We start from the raw sequence: 24,763 nt of genomic DNA on the forward strand, positions 1-24,763 counted from the left end.
CACACCAGATGGCTATTGTATTGGCTGTTGTCAATTTTTCATTTGACAACTTAAGGGAAAAGAGGTCAGTGCCCCTGATTAAAGAGTCAGGTATTGCATGTTTTAAAAATTCCTGCGGCACACTGGTTGAAAATCTCTGGTCACCGTAACAAAGTAACTCAAAGAACAGAAATGTATTTTCTCACCATTCTAGAGGCTGAAAGTTTGAGGTCAGGATGTCATCAGGGTTGGTTTATGCTGAGGCTTCTCTCTTTGGCTTACAGACGGCTGTCTTCTCCCTCTGTCTTCTCATAATCTTCTCTGTATAACCATCTGTGTTCAAATTTCCTCCTCTTATAAGGACACTAGTCATATTGGATTAGGGCTCCATCTCATGACCTCATTTTAAATTAATTACCTCTTTAGACAGCCTATCTCCAAATACAGTCACATTTTGAGATACTGGGCATTAGAGCTTCAATATATGATTGGCCAGGAGTAGGAAGAGAAAGACACAATTTAACCCATGACCTGTGGCTTCAGTGTTTCTTATGTGTAATTCAGTTCATCAGTCCATGTTGAGTTCTTGTCATGCTTGATTCAGGAGATTCATGGACAAGTGAGACAGCTCCCCCCTCCCAGAGGGCTCAGCTTTGGAGGGTAGATGGACATGTATTTATAAGACAGGGTGATAAAAAGAGAGTCAGGAGGGAGGCAGAGCTGGGGCGTGGGTTGAGGATGAGACAAGCCTTCCCAGAGAAGGTGAGGTCAGAACATGGTTTTGCAGGCAGAGCATGGCAAAACAAGGCAAGGGAGAGTTTTGCATCTCAGAGGCAGGGCATGTGGAACACCACAGGGGTGAGGAATGTGAGCACCAGAGCAGAGGGGAATGCAGGGGTCAGCCAGGGGGCCATGGTTCCAATAATGAGAAATGTGGATTTATCCTCTAAGTGATGGGGAGCCTCTAAAGGAAATGTCATGGAAAGATCTCCCTGGCTACAGGGGAGCGGGGGCTAGAGAGGCGGCAAGACCAGAGGCAACTGCAATATCACGTATTGATCTGTTGATGAAAATGTGATCAGAGGCTCTGAGGAACCTAACCACGTATTTCCGCTAGGAGCAATTATTCAGTGCACGTTAATTCAGTGCTCCTGGTGACTTTATAGAACATGAGTATCACAAATAATGAGAATCGACTATACTTAGTATATGCTGAATGAATATATTTTAACTTAAGATAAAAATTCTTACAATGTTTTAAGATTACATTTTTACATAGAAGTGTTTCTATAAGGCAGGTGAGTGAGCTGAGTGACCTTGAGCAATTTAACTATCCAGGGCCTTTATTTTTTTTTAAATCTAAAATATCGGGTAATAATCATGATCTCTTAGGGTTTTATGAAGATCAAGTGAGAGAATGTGTAGGAAAACGTAATGCAATGCTGTCGGGGGGTAGGTCCTCAAAAATTGTTGGTTCAGAGTCCTACCATTGGAATGGACAGATCTCATCTCTTCCTTTGCTGGGTGACCCAAGTGGATTTCTCCCCGGACAGGATGTGACGATTGTATCAGCCTGTGCACCTCCAGGCGGTGGCCGCAACCCAGTGACCCCCCGCTTCATCCGACACTTCAGCATGCTGTGTCTCCCGATGCCCTCGGAGCACAGTCTGAAACAGATTTTCCAGGTGAGTGTGGATTTAAACTGAGGCCAGAAGGGGAAAAAAAACATATTTGTTCCCAAACCCCCACCATCAAAACAGTCTGTGTTTCTGGAGAGCTCGTCTGTCCTCTCCCTGAGCAGAAACCAGGTAAACACAGGGCCTCTGGTAGCTGATGGGCATGTGCATTACCACCTTCTGCGCTTGTGGTCTCAGAGGTCACTTTAAGGAATGCAGAAAGATTGTCATCACATCTGGAACACTTGAAAGATAAATTTTTGGTGTAAAAAAAGTCTAACTTTCTATATATGTTTCTGGTTCTAGGCCATCTTAAACGGCTTCTTGAGTGACTTCACATCAGATGTCAAGCAAACTGCAACCAACATTGTCGAAGCCGCAGTTGAGATTTATAACAGAATGAGTATTGATCTTCTGCCAACACCGGCCAAGTCCCATTATGTTTTTAACTTAAGGGATTTATCCAAATGTGTGCAAGGTAGTGTATGGACCCCTCATCCTCTGACTTCACCCTCCCTTCGCTTCCAGTCACCACAAATCTCTCGGCAGAATTCTATGTACACAGTTGTGTGTGACCTGCTGGAAATCCCGTTACATGTCCCTGTTCAAGTCACCCGCTACCCCACCCCAGGCTTCCCTCACACCGCCAACATGACCTCCCATTTCTCACTCCCAGCCGACAACCCTTTTTGTTTCACTGAGAAAATCGAAGCAATCACACCAGACCTGCCTCATCTCCCAGGTCTCTCAGACAACCTGTGTCCGCCGCCCTTCCTGCGGTGGCTGAGCTGTCCCTGCTCCTCTCAGCCTCTCTCTGGCACTGAATCCCAGCCCCTCCTGCCAGTCAAGGATTTTCTTCGTATAATTTCTGTTTCTTTTCTGCATCATCAGTGCTTCCTCTTCTACTGAATCATTCCACACAGCATGAAAACCTGCCCCAGTGCTTCCTATCTTAATAAAAATTCCCTTCATGCACCACATCCCCCCACTGCTACCTCCCCATTTTCTCTTCTCTTTCTAAGAAGACCACTTAGAGTGATCGCGCCTCCCTGTCTCCCTACTTCCTCCAGTCCTGCTCTTTAGTATTCTCCATTTAAGCTTTTATCCTTGACACTGCACTGAACTACTCCTCCCTTCCTCTCTGTCTTGCCCAACCCATCGATCAGTTCTCAGTCTGAACCTTAACCTCTCTGCAATGTCAGGCACAATTCCCCCTCCCTCTCTCGAAGCCCTTTTTTCTCTGACCTACTAGGGCACACACTCTCCTAGGTTCCCTCCTCTCTCACTGGCTGCTGCTGCTCAGTCTCTCTTTTTTTTTAAAGTATGTCTTTATTGATTTCAGAGAGAAGAAGGGAGAGGGAGAGAAAAACATCAGTGATGAGAGGGTTATTGATCAGTTGCTTCCTGCTCGCCCCTTACTGGGGATCCAGCCAGGCAACCGGGGCAAGTGCCCTAACCAGGAATCAAACCAAGATCTCCTGGATCATAGGTTGATGCTCAGTTGCTGAGCCTCGCTGGCCGGGCTGCTCAGTCTCTCTTGATAGCTGTTTCTCTTCCCCCTGATCTCAAAATGTGGGGTGCCCCAGAGCTCTTACTTCAGTCCTATAGGTAATCTCAGTCAACTCTATGGTCTTAAATGCATCTGTTCAGAGATGATACTTGAATGTCTATCTCCAGCTTCCCCCCTCCTCTTAAGTGTCTGATTTTTATATCCCACTCCCTTCTCAATGACCTCACTTAGATATCTAGTTGGGGTTCTTAAACTTGGCACGTCCGAGTTCTTGCTCTGTGCCTCCTTCCCAGCCACGTGCACCCCGACCCAGATGAGGGGACTGACATTAGTTGCTCCAGCCACAACCCTTGGAACATCTTTGTTCTCATTCCTTGGTGATTCCCAGGCAATCCATCAACATCCCGGATGGCTTTACCTTCAGAACACATCCCAGATGTAACCATTGCTCACCACTCCGTCACTGCCACTCTAGCCCAAACCACGGTCATGCCTCACCAGGATTTCTAACAGTAAGATCCTCCTGTCTGTCTCTGGTCTCCTGCTTCCAGGCTCCCCACTTATCTCCCCTTCAACCCAGCTCTGCCCTGCACACGGCAGTCAGAGGCTCCCAAGGCCGCTTCCCCATCACCTGCCATGGGACCGAGTTCCTGTTAGATCTGGACCCAGCAGCCTCCTGCTTCATTGCCTGCCACTTTCTTCCTGGCTCCTGTCACCTCCTCGCTGCTCCTGAAACAGGGCCTTCCCAGGGACCTCGATACCTCCCTTGGAACGTCCTTACCTCAGATATCCACATGACTCACTTTTTCTGTTCAAATGTCACCTCCTCCTCTTCCCCTCTGTTTCTTCATAGCACTTACTACCTAGAATCCTATCTTTAGATATTTATCTGCACACATGTTTCTGTTTATGTCTCTCCCAATAGAATGTGAGCTCCATGGGGGCTGTTCAGTTCACCCAGTGCCGAGAATCATGCCTGGCACTGAATGAATGAATGAATGAATGAATGTCATAGAGTGTCAGAACTGAAAGAAGCCTTTTAGAATACCTAGACCAAGTCCTCACCTTATTTTGTGCACAAGGACATCAACTCTTGGTGGCTCAGTGATATTCTCTGTTCCTATCCAGTGCTAACTCCCTGTCCAGTTCTCTTATTTCTGCACCACTCAATATTTTATTCTCAACAAAGATTCAAACAAGTTAAAGTGTGTAAGTATGTCTTAAATATCTATGAAGTAGCATAAATGAAAGCTATCGAGCACTTCCATGTAAAGCAATGACTGGGCTCTCCAAAACCCTGCTCCCTTTTCTTTCCTCATCAGAATCTAATTCATTAACAAACACAGATAAGATCTGCTGTATATTAAAAAGGCAGGGAATGGCCCAGCCAGCCTGGCTCAGCGGTTGAGCATCGACCTAGGATCCAGGAGATTGGGGTTCGATTCCCAGTCAGTTCACATGCCCGGGTTGTGGGCTTGATCCCCAGCAGGGGGCGTGCAGGAGGCAGCCCATCGATGACTCTCATCGTTGTTTCAGATCTCTCTCTCCCCGTCCCCTCCTCTCTTTGAAATCAATAAAAAACATATTAAAAATATATAAAAAGGCAGGGAATGAACTAGGAGATAATGGCTGATGGTAGAAGCTGAAGCTTGGATTTCAGAACCCTGCCCATCCCGTTTGGCCCCCCCCATTGCTCAGTTCTCACCACAGGTTCCTTACCTTCCCAATTCCCCTTCCGATGGCTCTGCAACTCTCTTTTCCTTTTCCTGCCCCATAACGTTCCTCCCCTTCAAGAGCCCAGGACTCTTGCAGCTGGCACACGCCATCCTTGCCCCAGGATGACCCCGATAACTTGTACTCCTCTACTAAAAATTTACCCTCCTGTGTTAGCAGCGTAGTCCTGGGATTCATGAGCTAATTTTCCCTCGGAAACATTGGAGCATGGCTTTGTTTCTTTAGTGAATTGCTTGGGACTCACTCCCTGGCCCTCAGACATTGTCTAATCTAGTCATTTATTTATTTGTCATCCTTCCCTATTGTCTTTCTAGTCCTACTTTTTAGGTAATTGCTGAGCTTCAAAATTTAGGATGCATTTTATCTCCAACAATGATACATCATCATAAAGTATCAGGAAATCCCATTTTTTAATATCTTTCCCCTTGTCCTCAAATTTTATCACAATGTCCTGGAAATGCCCTTATTTCTACAAGTATTAGCTGAAAATAATTAAATATTTAACCATTTCAAGAGACATATCACACACACACACACACACACACACAATGGGAGCTGCAAAAAAAAAAAAAGTAACATCCGTAGAAATCCCCTGTTATCCCAAAGCAGCATGAATGGTACCAGCCATGTCGTATGGTGCCTTCTGCCAGCTGTGTGTACAGATGTGCATGGTAGGGGCTCCCCCGTTCCCCTCTGCACATTGTGAGAGCCCCATGTGAAGGGTCCCGTGGAGAATGAACACTTCCCGGAGGACTTCTATACACCATTGCTTTTGTTGTAACTTGAAATTATTAGGACTGTTTTTGCAATTACAATTTATACAGGGTGTCCCCCCAAAAATGTATGCGTGCTTTGAATGATTATTATAAAGTCAGTGTTTATTAACATACAGTTAGTTCATTTTCAAAATTTAAAAGAATCTCCAGAAATGAATAATTTTTTGTAAACGCCTGTTTTCAAACTGATGACTGTTCTGGCCCAGGCACTGCTGATAACGCGAAGCAATGGAATCACAAACGTCAAGAATCATTGCCTTCAGTATTTGTGAGCCCTCAATTCATCAACTGTTGCCGGTGTTGTACCATAAACTTTATCTTTGCTGTATCCCCATAAAAAAAAGTCTAGTGGCATTTTAGGATAAATTTTCTTTGTTCAAAGCTTAGTCCATTATTTCAAATCAGTTAAATCTGAAAAGGAGTGAAAATTAAGTGAGTTTTATCAGCTGTTAAAGTGTGTATACATTTTGGGGGACACCCTATATTACTACAAAGAGTACTCAGAATAATTTGAGTAGAAGCCAAAAGGACCAGGGGCATTTGATGAGACTTGAACACTGGGGAAGAATAAGAGAGGAAATTGATGTTTTGAAAACTGTGAAGGTTGGGGCGGGGGGGAGTTGCTTGATGAAAATATATATTTTAAATTGACACTCCTCGCTTAACGTACTACAGCTGAGTGCAATAATGAGATGAACATTGCTCACACTGTGAAGTTTGACCACTTCACATGTTCCAGGAAAGAAGCACAAAACAAGAAAAAAAAATGTTTTCAAGTAATGTGTCCCAGTTTTACTTTAAAAAAATGAGGTCACTATTAGTATATGTGTATATCCACTGGGGATGCACCCATTTCTGGTAGCGTGGGGATAAAGTTGGACCTAAGGATCTTCTGGTTCATAAAACTAATACTGTATATTCCACAAATGTAGAATTTTCCTTTTTTCCTTTTCTTAAAAACAGGTATTCTCCAGTGTGATCCAGGAACAATAAGAGAAGGAATACAGATATTTAGACTCTTTTGCCACGAATGTCAGAGAGTCTTCCATGATCGCCTGATTAATAATGAAGACAAGCACTATTTCCATGCTATTTTGACAGAAATGGCCAGTAAGTGTCAATCTTTACTTAGCTGCCTTTTTTTTTTTTTTTTTTTTTTTTTAGTAGAAAAGCAATTTGGTTTCTATAAAGGAAAATTAAAATGAGCTTAATAGGGTAAAGCAAAGTGAATTTTAGTCATTCCTAAATAAAAGTTTTTTTCGATGCCTCAAATATATAAAATACAAGAAATATTATAAAATTTATTGTATTGAAATACAAGAAGGGTTAATATTTTAAATTCAGTATAGAATTTTAAGTAGAGGAGAAAATGTAGGAGAAACAGCATTTTGTCTGATAAGAAGCCAGGATATTTATAAAGTATTTCTTAGTAATATGTATTCAATATCGATTATTTAATAAAATGCTTATTAATATTAAATATGCTTAATCTTAAATCTGGGAGATTATCAACCAAACTAAAGTGGCAGTATTAATGTGGCTTTCTCTCAGTTTCATTTATACTAATTAAGTCTTCTAAGTAAATAGTTTTCTAATATTTTGACTTTGTGTTTTGAATAGACAAACATTTTGGAATTGCAATTGGCCTGGAATATTTTTTGACTAAGCCCATCATATTTGGAGATTTCATTAAGGCAAGTATGTTCTAATGACTTGACTGCATTTGAAGGTTATAATCATATGAATATTACAATGATAAGCCTTATAATTTGAAGATTATAAAGTTCAGGTTGCACCTGTAAAGATTAAAGATCTAGACTAGGGGTCAGCAAACTATGGCCTGTAGGCAAAATCGGCCCTCTGCCCATTTTTGTAGATGAAGTTCTATCGGAACACAGCCACGCAATTGCATTTGACCGTGTTCGATTTATGTGGTTACTTTCACGTTACAAGGAGCATAGAGTAGAAGTAGCAGAGACTATATGGCCTGCAAAGCCTTTCCTATCTGGCCCTTTAGAGAAAAAGATTGCTGACTCCTGATCTAGTTACATTCATTTTTCTAATAGTTTGAATTAGTAAGGAGGTTTAGTCTCTTAACTCAGGACTAGACTCCCCCTGCTATGCTGCATGTACCTGTGCAGGCTCTGCTGAAACGCTTCCAGTAATGGGAAGCTCATTAGTGAGCAGTGTGACTCTCTCCATTTCAGAGTGGCTCTGACTCTCTCCATTTCAGAGTGGCTCTGATTAGCAGCAAAATTGTCCTTGTATTAAGTTCCTCAAGTCTGTCGCCCCAATAGCATCCACATATGGGCCCAAATTTTACCCTCTAGACCTGCCTAGAATAAGCCTGCCATCTAACCACCCTACCTTTGCGGACAGACAGCCGTCTTGTTGGACAAGGGGACTCTTGTGTGGGTTCAGCATTTCCTAGTGTCTGGGGTTGGGAAGAGCCACGTCTCTCTTGTTCACCCTCAATCCCAGCACAGAGCCAGGTACGTAGCGGCTCTCAGTCACTGGCCTTTGTACTATATGTATGCAATCCCTCACCGCTCTCGTAACCCTGACAAATAAAAAAGATAAACAGTTTATTTGTATAAAATATATTTACTTAAATGTTTTATTAAATACAAAGTCTAAAATTTGTTTTCCGATGGTGATTCTGTTTCCAATGTGTTTCCAGTGATGTTATTATCAAGTGGGGGAATGAAGCAAAGGAAAAGACAGGCTGGATTCTTAATGCTTTGCCTACAGACATTTTAATCAAAGTTTCCTAATGAAAATGCCCCCAGGGCAGTTGCTACAGCAAAGATAAGACATCATCAGTAGGTTGAAACAAGACCTCAGTTCGCTATAGTTTATACCACATTTCATTCTCAGGGACTTACTTATTAGGTGACTACTGTATAAAAACTACATATAGTTCTGGCATGATTTTTTATAACCATAACAGTCTGCCATGCATAATGTTCAACTCATTTAGTTTTTCTGACGTCAGCAGTCTAGGAGCAAAATTATGAAACCCCAGAGTAACGTATAGTAAGAAAATTTAAAAATCTATATCTGAGCTACTGTGTGAATTTTATTGCAAACAAAACTGAAGTTCCAATATACCACTTGAAGAAGTTAAAAGAAATGGACTTTCGCTTAGTCACAAAAGTCTGAGTTTCGTTAGTCTCGGTTTCCTTGTTTTGAAAGCCATCCTAACGTATATAAGCAAATGATTAAATAGCAACATAGGGAAAATATTGTTTCCTGCTAAGGTCATGTATGTTATATATATTTCTATATCAGAACTTATTCAACTCATTTCTTCTCCCATAAATCATCTTATAGTTTGGAGCAGATAAGGCTGATCGGATTTATGATGACATTCCCGATATGGAGAAAATCGCAAATGTTCTACAGGACTATCTTGATGATTATAACCTTACAAATCCCAAAGAAGTAAAGCTGGTGTTCTTCCAGGATGCTATAGAACATGTTTCAAGGTATAGTGCTGTAAGGTGCCCAATAGTACATGGTTCTAATTTGTTTTGTATAAAAACGTAAGGATTAAGTTGGGCAGAGCTCTTCCCACAGCCATTAGATAGACTAAGGTCTATAACAAATCTCAGTATAATTTTGATATATTTTAAATAAATATGCATGAACTTCCTATGGAATTCCCCAGGGTTATTATTTTTGCTAAACCTTAATAGATTGTTTTTTTTGTTTGTTTTAAATGTCATGGATCATTACAGAAAAGGGTCTAAGTTGTTCCCGGAGATACGCGTGGGGTATAGCAAGTCTGTTATATGCATGCCTAAAGAAAGAGGAGTTCAAGGTTATAAAAAAACAAGTTGAATGCAGGATCCTAGATTCCATCTGCTTGTGAGCCCGACTCTTACCCATTGCAAGTATCTTTTGAGGGACATCCCTGACACCTAGGTGTCCAGCCTGAATACCTGCAGTCCTTGAAGCACACATCACTTTTTGAAGCGGCTCGTGTCCTGTTGGACAATTCTGTGTCAAAATGACCCTTCGAGGGTGAGTCAAAGTTTGTTCCTTGTGACTCCTGTGAAGCAGGAATAATAATGGCTCTCAGTGTGAATATAAAACCATGACATGAAGAATCTCATTTAACTGTCCTAACACCTCTCTATGGCTCAGTATCATAATAACCTCTGTACACGTGACTCTCAGAGAATGTTCCAGCGGCCTGCTGCTGTGCGATAAGGCACCAGTGGCTGTGTCCTGGGACTTCTCACGCAGTGCTAGTGAGACAGCACCCGAAGCACCCGGCACACCTCTGCCTCCAGGTGGACGGTGGCAGCAGCAGGGCCATGTCCGGGCTTCTTACTTGCTGGCTCAGGGCTCCAAAGGCTCGAGCCCCGAAAGAACCTGGCAGAAGCCAAGTGGCCTTGCACAGCTTAGCCTTGCAAGTGACACGGCTTCACTCTGTTAGTCCACAGAGTCATACAGGTCCTCCCAGGTTCTCAAGAGGGTCAGAGACTTTCTCTCTTTTTTTTTAACCCTCACCCTAGAATATTTTTTTCCCATCACTTTTCAGAGAGAGTGGAAGGGAGAGAGAGAGAAACATCGATGGGAGAGAGACGCATCGATTAGGGGGATCGAGCCTGCAACTGAGATACATGCCCTTGACCGTAATGGAACCCAAGACCCACACATCCACAGGCCACACTCTGTCTACTGAGCCAAATGTCTAGGGCACAGAGACCATCTCTTGATAGGGCCAAAGAGCAAGTAGGACCAGAAACATTTTGCAGCTATATTTGGACAAAACCCTGTGCCACCGAGAATCCAGGTGAATTGTCCAAAATCCGCTAGCTGGTGAGTGCCGGGGGGATGGCAGCCAGTGGTTTGACTAACTCTGCCGCACATACCTCCACCCAAAATGCATCAACTCTTTTTTGTAACAATCCTCCGTATTTAAAGAGGATTACCAGGCTCCTCTGAGCTTTGTCTTCTCCAGGCATAATTACTAGTGCCTGGTAGAAACTATTTCCACCTTTCAACACACTAAGCAATTTATAACTTTTCAGTATTCCACTTAAAATGTGATACCAGATTGATGTACTATTCTGTGGAGTAAGCAGTGTAAAATGTGTGAGGACAGGTTTCCCATGGCCTACCACTACGGCAAGATTTTAATGGCTTTCTTTTCTTCCCTTGTCAACTACATTGTAATGTTGGACCTTGTTAATGTTGGACAGTTAAATCCCCAGGAGTTTTTTTTAATAAACCATAAACCAAGTCTTTCACCTTTCCTATATTTCTGCAATTCAATTAACTCTAATTCAAGGATGTATGTTTGTCACAGCTCAAGTGTTATACAATAGTTTGTCATTGGATTATCAGGACATCACTGGCTTCTAACCTGTCCCTCTCCCAACATACCCACAAACTGTGTCCTAACAACTTTTGTTCCCATAGCTCAGGTAGGCCCTAAGCCTGAAAAGGAAAACATAATGGGAGTACTCTGGTCTGAGAAACTTCCTGGAGGCCAGATGATAGGCAAAGTCAGCTTAATTGTATTTATAATCTTTCTTCTTTTGTGAAAGGGAATCACCAGGCTACTCAAGGTTAGCTTAAAATACTGCAGGAGGAAATGAAAAACCATTTGTAGAATGGGGGAGATTTGGTTTTCAGATACACGAAGGACTGCCATGTGAAACGATGTAGACCTGTCCTCTATTTTTCTAGAGAGGATCAGTAGTTAGGAATTAGAGGCAACAAATATCTATTTGTTGTAGGAGCTTTTAAACACCCACTGCTGATTAGCAATTTGTTGTTAGAGCCTTTAAACTTGTGAACATGAGTTATGGGGCAAATACTAAACATTCAGTAATTCAGCAGATACTACATTTATATTTGTTGGTGACATTTTAGTTGGTTTTCTTCTCCCCCCCCCCCCCCCCCGAGGATAACTGGATAAAAACTTTCCCAGCTGAGAAAAATATTTCTTTACTTAAGGTTTGTGCTTTCAAAGGGCAATTTGCACCAGGCCATTAAATGCCCCCAAAGTTGTCACCACATTGCAAGGATGATAGAACAGATCTCTCTATTAAAATATAAGGCACTGATCGATGATTCTCTCTCATCATTGATGCTTCCATCTCTTTCTTTCTCTCCCTTCCTCTCTCTGAAATCAATAAAGATATATTAAAAATAAAAATAATAAAGTTATGGTGGGATATTTGGGATAACCCAATCTGAGATTTTAGATAATGGCGATAATAATTTTTTAAAAGAGAAATTGTTTTTACATTTGTATCTTCTTTTAAAGAAGAATTTACTGACATTATCATTACTTTTTTATCATCGTAATCATAGTATATGGACTTGACTCTCATACACATACTGCTCACTTACATACTGACACCCTTTCCCCCTTCTTGAGTTTTTTATTTTACTCATACTTTTCTGTATATCTTCAAGGAATCTTTTAGGAAGGGTTGGCAGGTGGCTTACTCTCTGAGCAATAACATGATAGCTTTCCTTCTGTAACTTTGTGTTATGGAGTGACATCTCGTAAAATAGATGCCTGAGGTCAGCCTAAAATTACTTGTCCCTTTGGGAGTAATCTATTACATCTGCTTTTTAGATGGTTACAAACTTTTCAGTTATGTCTAAAATATAGATTTCTACTTCATATATGTCAACATATATGAAATAGATATATATTCCTATGTACATACACCTATACACACACATATTTTATTTTATATTCATGTATCTCCTAGAAAATATTTAGTGTTTTGACTCCCCTCTTTATTGTTTGTTGTGGGGGGTTTTCCTGACCCTCAGTGACGTCTTCCCATCTGTAGGGTCAGCTCTGATGGCTTTTTCTTTTATTTCAGTCACTATAGTATGAGTTCTGTTCCCTCTTCTCTTTCCTTTTGCAATTCCTGTTGTGTGGCTGCTGGGATCCCATTTGTTTCTCCCAGATCTGTCCTCATCTTCCGTTTTCTCTTGTCATTCAAATGTCATTGTCTTTTTTCTCTGAGTTCTGGGTAAAGCCCTGGAGTTTGTCTTCTACTTCACCTGTTCAGTTTTCTGCGGCGGCCTCTTTGTGAGGCCCATCTTCCACTAAGGTTTTCAGTTTGGTGGTCAGATACTTTCATCGACAGTATTTTTTCTAAACTCAGATTTTGTTTCCTTTTCTGGGTGCTCACTTTAATATCAGGGTTGCAGTGCTTTTTAAATTCTTGTTAACATGAATCAGAAAATTTCTGAAGTTTTGTCGCTATCTTACAGCAAATGCATTTCAGATTTTTCGCTTGGTCTCGCCTCCTGAGCTGCAGTGTGTTTTCTCGGTCCAGTGATATTTCTGCATACTCATCCTTATGAAAGGAGACTTGGACTTGTCAATAGAATGGTTACCACAATAGTGGCCTGGGTCAGCCAGGTTCTTGACAACTTCTCCACATCTTGAAGAAGGGAAAAGAGATTTTACTTTACTCTGAATCTGCGTGCCCAAGGCCAACAGCCTGTAGGAAACGGGGGAGAGGTGGATATCAGGGAAGCCCGGCAGCCCTTGCCTCCCAGCCCCGAGCCTCAGACACCCCTGCCCTTCCCTGCGGCCTTTGCTCGGGGTGGCGCTCGGCTGGCCACCAGCCTGGCACGCTGGGGCAGGCCTCCGAGAGGAAGCGACACTCTCTCTGCTTCCCGCAGGATCGCCCGCATGATCCGTCAGGAAAGAGGCAACGCCCTGCTCGTTGGCGTCGGGGGCACCGGGAAGCAGTCTCTGACCAGGCTCGCAGCCCACATATGTGGCTACAGATGTTTCCAGATTGAACTGAGCCGGGGATATAACTATGAAAGTTTTCACGAAGACCTGAGGAAGCTGTACAGACTGGCTGGCGTGGAGGACAGGAACATGGTTTTCCTCTTCACGGACACACAGGTACATCCGTCAGGGTCCCAGGTGTGACAACAGGAGTGTTACAGCCACGTATGTGCTCGGATAGTTAGACGGTGCAGTTCAGGGACTGTTCCCTCTGGTAACAAATTTCTTGGATCTTGTAAAAGACTTTTATAGCACATTTTTTATTTATTTTACCAACTGTTGTTTCCCCCCTTAAATTCTAAGTAAATATGATCAAAGGTTAAGGGAGTGAGAACGATTTGTAACTTTTCTTTGAGCGGAAGACTGTAGATACAGAAGGTAATAAATTGTTTCTGTAGAGGTAAATGTAAGAAAGCAATTCCCTAAGTGAAATCAGGCAGGGAAATAGGCTTTACTCAAGAAAAGGAAAAGATAACAGCTATGTTTAGGGTAAAATTAACTTTAAAATTAGAATAGGATTTACATCTATGTCTACAACAACCATTTTCACTGATCTCAAATTTATTTTATGGTAGAGAATTTTCTACATTTGCTACACTTGCATATTTTAACACTGGGGGGGAAAAACTTTATAGGAATTGGCCAGGGAATAAAAAAGCAATAGATCTGATGCATAAATATTTTAAGTTCGTTTTACTTTTTTAAACACTGTGAATGGGATTAAGTCCAATCATAAAATGGGGAAAAAAATTTTTAACATCTGTGTCATACAGTCAGTTTATATCTGAGTATGTAAATATTTTTTACAAATGAGAAACAACCCATAGTCAAATGTGTGCCCATCACTGGCTCTGACCACCACCAATGCCTGCCCTGGTTCCTAGCCACAGGACTTACGGGCACCACCGAGCACCCCAATAGCCCTTGCAGCCACTGCAGACCCCCTGCAGTGCTAGGCAAGATACACATAATTGTCGATATTATGGATGCCAGTGGCCTGAGCCAAAGAGGCATAACACTGCCACCCCAGACCCAGTGCCACCACACACCCCTGCACTTGCCATCCTGTACTATACTACTAGACCCGGGGTCGCAGCATGCCCCAGCATGCTCCTACCCACAGGAGAGAGTCTTCCCTCACCAAAGTCAGTCCATAAAGTCTAGAAGAGGTGACTGCATCCTCAAATGTGCAGGCTACAGAGATCATGAAGAATCAGGGAAACGGGACTCCACCAAAAGAATACAGTGAACCTCCAGTGACTGGCCCCAAAGAAATGCAGATCCACAAACTGCCCCACAAATAATTCAAAATACATGTTCTGAAGATGCTAAGAGAGCTACAGGAGAATATAGATAAACATTTTAACATTATCAGGAAAATAATATCAGAACAGAATTACGGAGAGAGACATCACCAAGATGGCGATATAGGTTGTTCCCAATTTTACTCCATCTCACAAAAGACAACTATCAACCATGCATGGACAGGACACCACTGAGAAAACCCTAGAACAAGGGGCAGAGACTGAAAAACCCCTCTGCACCACAGAGATGAGACGGACTGCATTAAAAGGTGATAAGAGTGGCTATATGCTGACCACATTTCTCGGCACCCAGACTGGTGCAGCATCACACCAAGAGGCCTCCCCTGAGCCTGCGTTCCTTCAATGAGAGAAGAGAGCCAAGGTGGAATTCCAGGTTGCACTGCATGTGGAGCACTTCTTGGGAGTCTCCTCCAGTCTCACCTCTTGGGGACTGTGGGGGAATCTGCAGGCCTTGGCCACTGGGAATGTGATGGGAGGTCAGGGGACTTGCAACAATCAGCATTTGGATCTTGGCAGACTGAGTTCCAATAAACCCATTGTAAGCAGAGAATATCATAAATTAAAAATGCATTTGATACACCTACCCTACTGAAAGTCATAGCTTAGCCTAGCCTACCTTAAATGTGCTGAGAACAGTTACATTAGCCTACAGTTGGGCAAAATTATCTAACATAAAGCCTATTGTTAATAAATTTGAATTATCTCATGAAAGCATATCACTTTCGTACCATTGTAAAGTTGGAAAATGGTAAGTTGAATCATCGTAAGTCAGGGACCATCTGTATATAGATGGTTACATAGTTTCAACAGGTTTTTTAATGGAAAATAATAAATGTGGAATAATATTTTCCCTTGCTAATAATAAAAGGAATGAAAATTAAATTCGCCTAATGGAACCCTTTACACTCCCCAAATTAACAAAATTGTGTGTTAAAGGTTAATGAAGTCATACTCGAATTGAATAGGAAATTTTTAAATCTTCAAAATCCAGCAAATATTCATGCATTTTAATTGCTAATCTCACTACTGGGAATTTATCCCCATGAAATAATCCAACTAGGGAGAGAAGCTATGGGCCTAAATATGTTCTCATGATGTAAATAAGGCTGTAAATCATCTAAGCTTATGTAAATGTATGGCACGGCAGCTCAATGGTGTATTATGCTCCCGTTAATGGTTGTGAACATGATGAGTGCTCTACAGAATTATGGATTAATATTTAGGATAAAATGTTAGCTGAAAGGAGCAGACTATAAAATGCTTGCACGCAGACCTGAGCCATGTAAAAGATGAATGCCAAAAAGCAATGTACTTATTATATTAGAATATTAAGATTCTCTCTAGCCCCGGCTGGTTTTGCTCGGTGGTTAGAGCTACAGCCTGTGGACTGAAGGGTCTCGGGTTCGATTCCGGCCAAGGGTGCGTAACTCGGTTGCAGGCTCGTCCCTGGCCCTGGTCAGGGTGCATGCAGGAGGCAACCAATCGATGTGTCTCTCTCACATCAATGTTTCTCTCTCTCCCCCCCCCACTCTCTCTGAAAAGCAATTGGAAAAACATCCTCGGTGAGGTTTAAAAAAAAAAAGATTCTATCTATTTAATTTTTAAGATTATCTTCTCTTAAAGATGAAATTAACTGAATGTGAATCTTGATCAAATATTTGCTTTATAATTACATGTAATCAATGTAAAACAGTTGAATGAGTTATAATGATCACAGTTTTCTTCTCCAGATTGTCGTGGAAGAGTTCCTAGAAGATATAAATAACATTTTGAACTCAGGTGAAGTGCCTAATTTATTTGAAAAAGATGAACTGGAGCAGGTTTTAGCAGCCACCAGACCAAGAGCAAAAGAAGTTGGAATTTCCGAGGGCAATAGGGATGAGGTAGGACATGTGAGAATGGTTATACAGCTTTGTAAATCAACAACAAAAATTGTTTTAGCCTTTTTAAAAAATGGTTCCACAAATCTCCTTAAGGAGTCTGTGGATAGAATTTCTTTTTCAGTATAATTGGTTTCCATAGTAATTCTTGATATTTAATATCCTGCATTCAAAGCATTGGTTCACCAGACTCCCAAAGAAGTCCAAGGAAAGCAGAAACCCTGCCCCCATGGAGGTCACAGTCTTGTCCAGATATATTTCACACGCCCTCAGTGCCCTGCCTGAAGAGTCCAGTGCTTTTGACTCCCTCACCTATCGGCAAGGTTATGGCACAGCTAAAACAGAAATGCACATTCTCTCTCTCCCTCTCCCTCTCTCTCTCTCAACACAGCTGCTGTCTACTTCCCTTTCTCCAACACTCTGCTAGATTCCACATGTTGCTATTTGTCAACCCCACTTCTTTTTCTTTGGGCACCTTCTTTAACTTTATGGCCACTCTTTCTCATGTCTTTCTGTGTCTTTTCATGAGACTTTCATCTGCTGCTAGGTCAGGGCTTATGGGTGCAGACAGCAGGGCCTACTTCAGCTAATGTGAGCAGAAATGGCTTTATTCAAGGCACACAATCCCCGAGAGGGCCGAAGGAAAGGATTCCTGGCTGACTTCCTTGGAATAATGTGAAATGCACACTGTAGAAGTCGACGGTCAAGGAGGCTGCTGCCCCTGCCACCCATTCCTGCAGAGCCAGGAAGCCACGAAACCGAGCGGCGCGCTGCTGCTTCAGCGGCCAGCTGCAAGCCACGCACCCTTCACCCTGTCAGGAAGCAGCGGCAATGGGAGCTGTCGGTTCACGACCTTGGAGTTCCCTGGGGGGCATCTGAAACTGGCCCCTGTATGCAGAGAGCAAGGAGAGACTGAAGGAGGGGGCGGACCACTGCTGATTGGTAGGTGGCAGGTTTAATAGGCAAGAGAACTTACTCATTGGGGCCTTTGTCTTGGGCATCTGCAAGGTGAGTAGATCTCCACACTGCCCACCAGAATCTTAAAAGTTTGTATTATATAGAGGACTCAACTGGGTTCAGTCATGTCTGTTGTCCAGATCTTCTCAACAACACATTGCTCTCTCAAGACTTTGTCCTTAAAATGGTTCTCACTGTGGGAACAGTGGGCGGAACGTGCAGTCTGAGGACAAGGGAGGGGGTCCAGGTGATGGCGCAGTCAGCGGTCACATCCTCTCAGTGGCTTCCTCCGACGGGAGCCACGTCTGGAGATAGTGGCTCCAGGTCCAGGCCACTTCTACTAGGCTCTGCACCTGCAGAGTGTTGCCCCACACCCTGCCTGTCTCCCTCAAGGGTCCTCTACCCCAGAGCAAAGCCTTGTATGAAAACCTCCCTCCACTTGTTCCAGGGCTCTCCCTGAAAGCACTGGTGAGGAAGATCCTCATCACACCCAGTACCATAGGTGCAAAAGAGTCTGCAAAATGTCATTTTTAGTCTTTCCAGACTGCATGAGAGACAGGGGTTGGAATGACTGTTAAACAAAATAATTTACATGTTTACTTCACTGCATTTTTTTAAATTTTTAACCGTCATCCAGGATATTTTTTCCATTGCATTTCAGAGAGAGTGGAAAGGGGAGAGACGAGAGACAGAGAGAGGGAGAGAGAGAGAAACGTCAATGTTGAGAGAGAGTCATTGATGGGCTGCCTCCTGGGGATCGAGCCCAAAACCCAGGCATGTGCCCTGATCGAACCATGATCTTCTGGATCCTAGGTCGATGCTCAATCGCTGAGCCAGGCTGGCCGGGCACCACTGACATTTTTAAATTGATAGCGGTAGACTTGGATGCATTAAACAACTCTTACTTGTATTGTTGCTTCATCCTTATTTTAAATTGAAAAAGTATCTCTCTCTTTTTTTGTTGTTGTTGGCCAGGTGTTTCAATACTTTATCAACAGAGTCCGTCAGAAGCTACACATTGTCCTCTGTATGAGCCCGGTTGGGGAGGCCTTCCGGTCCCGATGCCGGATGTTTCCATCCCTTGTGAACTGCTGCACCATTGACTGGTTTGTTCAGGTTGGTGACTTCCCAGGATATGTCTTTGAGTAGTTGTACTTACTTGAATTTAAAGGAGTAAACTGCATTAGCTTTAAAGCCCTCTAAAAATTTACTTATGTGCAAGAGATGACAAGGACAATTACCAAGCAAAGGCAGAACAGAATTTGTATAGGAAGAGGAGACTGTTGCCTTCAGCAATGCAGAAGCCAGTGATCTTGACAAGGGCTGTCTCAGTGGAGTGCTGGGAGGCAAGGTCCAAGAGAGAGGAAGGAAGAGGAATCGGACACAATGGGCACAGTAGCCCCCCCTTATCCACAGTTTTTGCTCTCCATGGTTTCAGTTACCCTGGGTCAGCCTCAGTCCAAAAATATTAAATGGAGAATTCCAGAAGTAAATAATTTGTAAGTTTTAAATTGCATGCCATTCTAAGTGGCATGATGAAATCTCACACCATCCTGCTCTGTCCTTCCTGGGAGATGACTCGTTCCCTTGTGTCCAGCATTTCCACGCTGTATATGCCACCCACTCATTAGTCAGCTAGTAGCTGTCTCAGTTATCAGGTCTGTCAAGGTGTCACAGTGCTTACGTTCAAGTAACCCTTATTTTACTTAATAATGACCCCAAAGCACAATAGTAGTGATGCTGGCAGTTCAGGCATGCCAAAGAGAAGCCATTATGTGCTTCCTTAAAGTGCAAAGGCATTTTTATGTATAAGAAAAAAGTAATATGTATAAGGTCCAGTACAAGTCATAGTTTTAGGCATACATGGGGGTCTTGGAAGGTATCCCCCATGGATAAGGGGGGACTACTGCCAACGCTTTCTAGAAGTTTTGCCCTAAAGGAATACCAGGAGATGAGTAATAGCTAGAGGGGTATGTGTGGTAAAGAGAAAAGTATTTTTAAGTGAGAAACACAAACAGCACATGTGTGTGCTCCACATGATAGAAATCATCCAGAAAAAAGAAATATATTGATGGTGCAGCAGATGGAGTTAAGCATTGTTGGACCAATGTCTTTGAGTAGACAAGAAAGGATGGCACTGAGTCATCAATGAAGGGGCTGACTAGGGCAGGGAGCATACACAACTCACCCCAGAGCACCAGGAAGGCAGAGTATATGAGCACAGATGCAGGTAGATGGGAATTCATTGAAGTTCTGTTTTCATTGCTTCTTTTTTTTTTAAGTTATGTGGGAAGCAAGATCATCACTGAGAATGAAGAGAAATGAGGAAGTGTTAACAGTCTGAGAAAGTAGTAGAAGGTGTAAAATACTCATCTAGGAGAGTACATTAAGGATGCATTAGAAAATGTAGAAGCATTTTTGGGTTGCACTAAGAACCTGCTCGAGCTAGTTGCCATGAATTTAAAGTGAGCCCAGTCAGCATGGTTGTGTTTTTCTCCACCATGCTCAGCTGCAGTCATGGGCATGGGTAACAGAAAGTTGCATTTAACTAAGCTTCAGGTGAGCTCAACGAAAAGAGAGGAGCAAAGGAGTTGAGTGAACAGGACAGTGCTTATAATAGTGGACCTGAAGTCCAAACTGCATAATAAACGGAGTGAGCACATGAGGTTCTTGTAATATATGTGATTTTATTCATGGAATTAGCCCTGAGACACCTAATTATTTACTCATTAATCAACAAATACTCATTGAACGGTTGCTATGTGCCAGACACTGTGCTGAGGACAGCAAATGCAGACCCTGACCCCTCTCTAATGAGCGCAGCCATTCAGTTCATTAAACATCATAGACATGAGTAAGAGTTAAACAGGTGAAAGGGGGGGAGGGATACGGTAGGGGAAAGTTCTAGAAATACACATTTTTCTTATTTGTTAAATTGCATATTATGGAAAGGAACAACAGATTTTCCAAACTGTATATTTACAGTGGCCCAAAGAAGCACTTCTTTCCGTATCAGAGACATTTTTCTCAAATGTTGGCATTGGAAGTGATGAACTAAAAGAAAAGCTTTCCCTCATGTGCGTGAATGTTCACTTAAGCGTCTCCAATATGGCAGAACGCTATTACACAGAGCTCCGGAGACGGTACTACACCACGCCCACCTCCTACCTGGAACTCATCAACCTCTACCTGACCATGCTCAGTGATAAAAAGAAGCAGTTGATTTCAGTAAGTTTAATACTATCATTTAAGCCCTGGCCGATGTTGCTCAGTGGTTAGGGTGTTGGCCAGCACACGAAAGGGTCGTGAGTTCGATTCCAGGTCAAGGGCATGTACTTCAGTTACAGGCTCCATCACGGCCCCGGTGCCTGCAGGAGGCAAAGCAGTACATGTGTTGATGTTTCTCTCTCTCTTCCCCCACCCATTCACCTTCCTTTCCTCCTTTCCACTCTCTCTAAACTCTATGGAAAAAATATTCTTAGGTGAGGATTAACCAAATATATATATATATAGTCCTTTTTTTAAGTTTTATTGCTTGAACTCAAGACTTTCGGCAGAATGAGTGGAAGATCTGTGTGCCATCTCACCTGCTGGAGCCCTCTCCATCCTGACAAGTGCCCTCGACAACCTACAGTATGGCAAAAAACTGTTTCATGCTGTCAGCCCGCAAGTCTCCCCCGTCTTTGATATTTATGTTTTGTCTTCTATCATTTACCTAAGTGTCTTTGACTCAGTAGAATGATACGGACATCTAACAGCATCAGAGTTAAGCAGAGAACTAGTCATCAGAAAACTTTTGTTAAGCAACAGAGATGGAGTTTGGGCGTCTGATGTGCCAGTAGTCCCCATTAAGAGCAAAAGCTTCAGTGTCGGGTGGACTATGTACAACCAGTGCTCTGCCTCTTTCCTCTGCCTCTAGAGCACATTTTATAAATTCTCTAAGTCTTAGTAGAAAATAAGGTTAAAAATATCTATACATACCTCTTGGATTGTTGTGAAACTTAAGTAAGACTGTTTTTGAAGTGCTAGGTGTATGATCTGATTCATATGAGGTACTCAGAAAATAGTGGCTGCCATCAGCAGCATCATCATCAATCATCATCGTCAGGCTATTAAGATGACCTAAAATTTTCAACACAGTAAAAATGGAAACATTTGTGATTTATGTATTTTAAATGTTCTTCAGTGGACTTTTACCTGGTAAATGTAAAAGAACTCAGATATTTTTGAAACCCGCCAATCTCAACTAAGCTTTCTGACTCACCTTCCAAAACTTTATTCCAGAGTGTCTTCTCTACCAAATACTGCCCCTTCAATCCTAGTTAAAAGTTTGCAACCACTGGGAAGTAAGATTTAGATCCACCAACCAAAGTGAAGTACCTCGGACACTGTCTCCCTGGGGGTTCTCAACCTTGCTGACCATCCTGAGGAAACAAGTGCTTAAAAAAACCCGTTGAGGCTGAAAGTTGTCTTGAGAGAAAGGTTTTATTGAGCCACATGCGAGTCAGAAAAAGGACCAGGTCATGGGACACACAGTCTAAGCCACCAGCAGCAGGGCTGGATGGAGAAGAGATTATGTCCACTGTCCTAGGGCTTTGGGGCTCTTTTATACAATGAGTTTGGGGAAGAAAGATGTAAGTTATTTTGAAAGAATTTACATTGGCTACAGATAAGGGGGTTGGGAGAAGGTAAAGCTGGGAGAGTTCTGGGATAGGTGACTTATACATCAAGAAGTATTTGATGCTTTGGGATTGGTTTAGGCAGCAGTCCAGAATGTTCAAGCATAAGCAAGATATGCTGGTGGCCGGCTAGATAGTTGCTGAAATAGCCACATAGAAGTTGATTGAAAGTTTCAACACACACTCAGGAATATGAGCAGTCTTTTGTTAGTTTAGGCCTATGGCCTCTAAATGATTATCTTTCCTTGTCTCATCCTCTCACCCTCCAGTCTGTTGTAATTTTATTTAAGACATCTTGGAATTTTTCTCTTGTCGCAGCTCTGAGTGATGCTGCCTCCAGGAATTTCTGCCTGAACTTGTCTCTCATTCATTCAACATGCTACCAAGCATGAAATAAAAAGTAAAAGTAATACATTCTGGGCCCTTAATGAGCCCACAATCCAGTGATGCCCCACTCCGGTGGCCAGGGGGCATGGGTCCAGACCTACCGTGGTGAATGTCATGGCCATTTCCTAGAGTTCTGCTACCTGAAGATTTCTTTACAGTCACAATTTTAAGTATTACAAACTGATTTACCAATTCTGTAGATGTAAAATTCTACTACATGAGTCATAGATGCCAGTAAAATTATAGCTTATAATACTCATTATAATATTTTTATTGTCATCCAGGCAAGTGACCGGGTAAAGAATGGTCTCACCAAGCTATTAGAAACAAACATACTAGTAGATAAGATGAAATTAGATCTTTCAGCTTTAGAACCTATCCTTTTGACAAAATCACAAGATGTCGAAGCCCTGATGGACAAATTGGCAGTGGATCAAGAAAGTGCCGATCAGGTACGCTGGGTAACCTACAGTCGTGGGTGAGAAAGCTTTGGTCACCAACTGATCACTTACATACAATGACAAATGATTGGATTTTTTATTTTATATGTTCTTAAAATAACTAAGTAATAGATAGACTTAGCATTGCTTTTAAGTTGTCAACAATCTCCCTTCAATTAATCAATCTGGCCTCTCCCTGACAATGCATGAACCCAAAGAGTGGTACACAGGGATTTGTGAGAGAAGTCTCCCCTATAAACATAAAGCACCTCTTCTTATCCTGGAAGGCATGGACAAAGGACAGGGTAAAATTCAGTATAGCTAACATCTTTCATCATTGGCTTTGTTTTTAAGTATTGTAATTCAGATATTGAGACCACTTAAGCAGTCATGTTTCAATGGGTAGGTCCGTAACGTTGTGCAAGAAGATGAAGCAGTGGCCAAAGTGAAAGCCGAAGAAACCCAAGCGATAGCCGACGACGCTCAAAGAGACCTTGAAGAAGCTCTGCCTGCACTTGACGCTGCCAATAAAGCGCTGGATTCCTTAGATAAAGCCGATATATCTGAAATCAGAGTTTTTACAAAGCCCCCAGATATGGTCATGACCGTTATGGAAGCCATTTCCATTCTCTTGAATGCCAAGTGAGTAAGTCAGAGCCGTGTATTACCAGAACACCTGGTGGAATTTCTTTGCTGTTTTTCTCCGTGTTCATTCTCTTCTCTACCCTCTCGTTGATTTGGGCAGTCATTCAGCAAATTGATTCAACAAGCTTTTTTTTTTTTTCTTTGAACATCTGTTTTGTGCTGGATGATGGAAGGTATAAATTTCTTCCCTGCAAGGCGCATGCAGTCTGCTGGGGAGACAGATGTGAAAAATATTAATTTCAAGACACGAGAAAGTTGCATAGTATTAGGGGTGCTGAGATAAGAGTGCCCCTGGGGAGATGTGAGTGGGGTTTTGAGAGATGATGCTCAGGTGGAGAGTGGGACTGTGGAGAGGGCCCAAGGACCTTTGATGCTCATGGGATGGGGTGGGTGGGATGTGCAGGAGGCAGTGATTGCATCATAAAAGGTCTCGTATACTCTGCTAAGCAATTCAGATTTCATCTTCTTGTAGACATGTAGTTTTCAAACTTTCTCTAATAATATCTTTTTATTTTTCAATAAAAACTATAAGAAACCTTTGTATGTAAAACCAATCAAAGCAAGGGAAGAGGGCTTCCCTGCTGACCCTCTGGCCAGCGCCTAAGCACAGATGGAGAGCCCTGGCCTCAGGGGACTGAAAACTATTGAACATTTGAACATAACCAGATTTTCATGTGAGAAAGACCAATTTGGCGAAAGTGCACAGGAGGTGTGGTTGACTGAGAGACATAAAACCAGTTAGGTGATTGCTGTGTCCTAGCAAGAGATTTAATGATCGAAACTAAGGAAAAGAAAGTTAAAATGTGAGTCCCTGGGGCATTTTAAAAATGAAACTCCTTTTCTTTCTAAAACTTACATTTCTAAAACTCCATAATTTTATAATTCTTTCCCTACCAAAACTGGGTAGTATGAATCATTAGTCATCCAGTTACCTGTCTGCCCATAAATTGTGGTGCACTTAACTACTGTTTGCTGGGATTAGAGTA

At 42.4% G+C, this 24,763-nt stretch overlaps 1 protein-coding gene across 1 annotated transcript in view; it reads left to right on the forward strand.

The window, feature by feature from the left end:
• The window catches only part of DNAH6 (dynein axonemal heavy chain 6), a 174,978-nt gene that overhangs the window by 92,750 nt on the left and 57,465 nt on the right, over positions 1-24,763 (forward strand). Inside the window, exons 41-51 of the mRNA XM_081157326.1 lie at positions 1,533-1,664; positions 1,962-2,133; positions 6,639-6,785; positions 7,296-7,369; positions 9,009-9,163; positions 13,350-13,581; positions 16,520-16,672; positions 18,602-18,742; positions 20,612-20,854; positions 22,977-23,144; positions 23,539-23,774. Coding sequence (XP_081013452.1) covers positions 1,533-1,664; positions 1,962-2,133; positions 6,639-6,785; positions 7,296-7,369; positions 9,009-9,163; positions 13,350-13,581; positions 16,520-16,672; positions 18,602-18,742; positions 20,612-20,854; positions 22,977-23,144; positions 23,539-23,774 — 1,853 coding nt within the window. The remainder of the gene's footprint in view (positions 1-1,532; positions 1,665-1,961; positions 2,134-6,638; positions 6,786-7,295; positions 7,370-9,008; positions 9,164-13,349; positions 13,582-16,519; positions 16,673-18,601; positions 18,743-20,611; positions 20,855-22,976; positions 23,145-23,538; positions 23,775-24,763) is intronic.

The sequence above is a fragment of the Miniopterus schreibersii genome (genome assembly GCF_964146895.1).
Source record: "Miniopterus schreibersii genome assembly, chromosome: 13".
Lineage (NCBI taxonomy): Eukaryota > Metazoa > Chordata > Mammalia > Chiroptera > Miniopteridae > Miniopterus > Miniopterus schreibersii.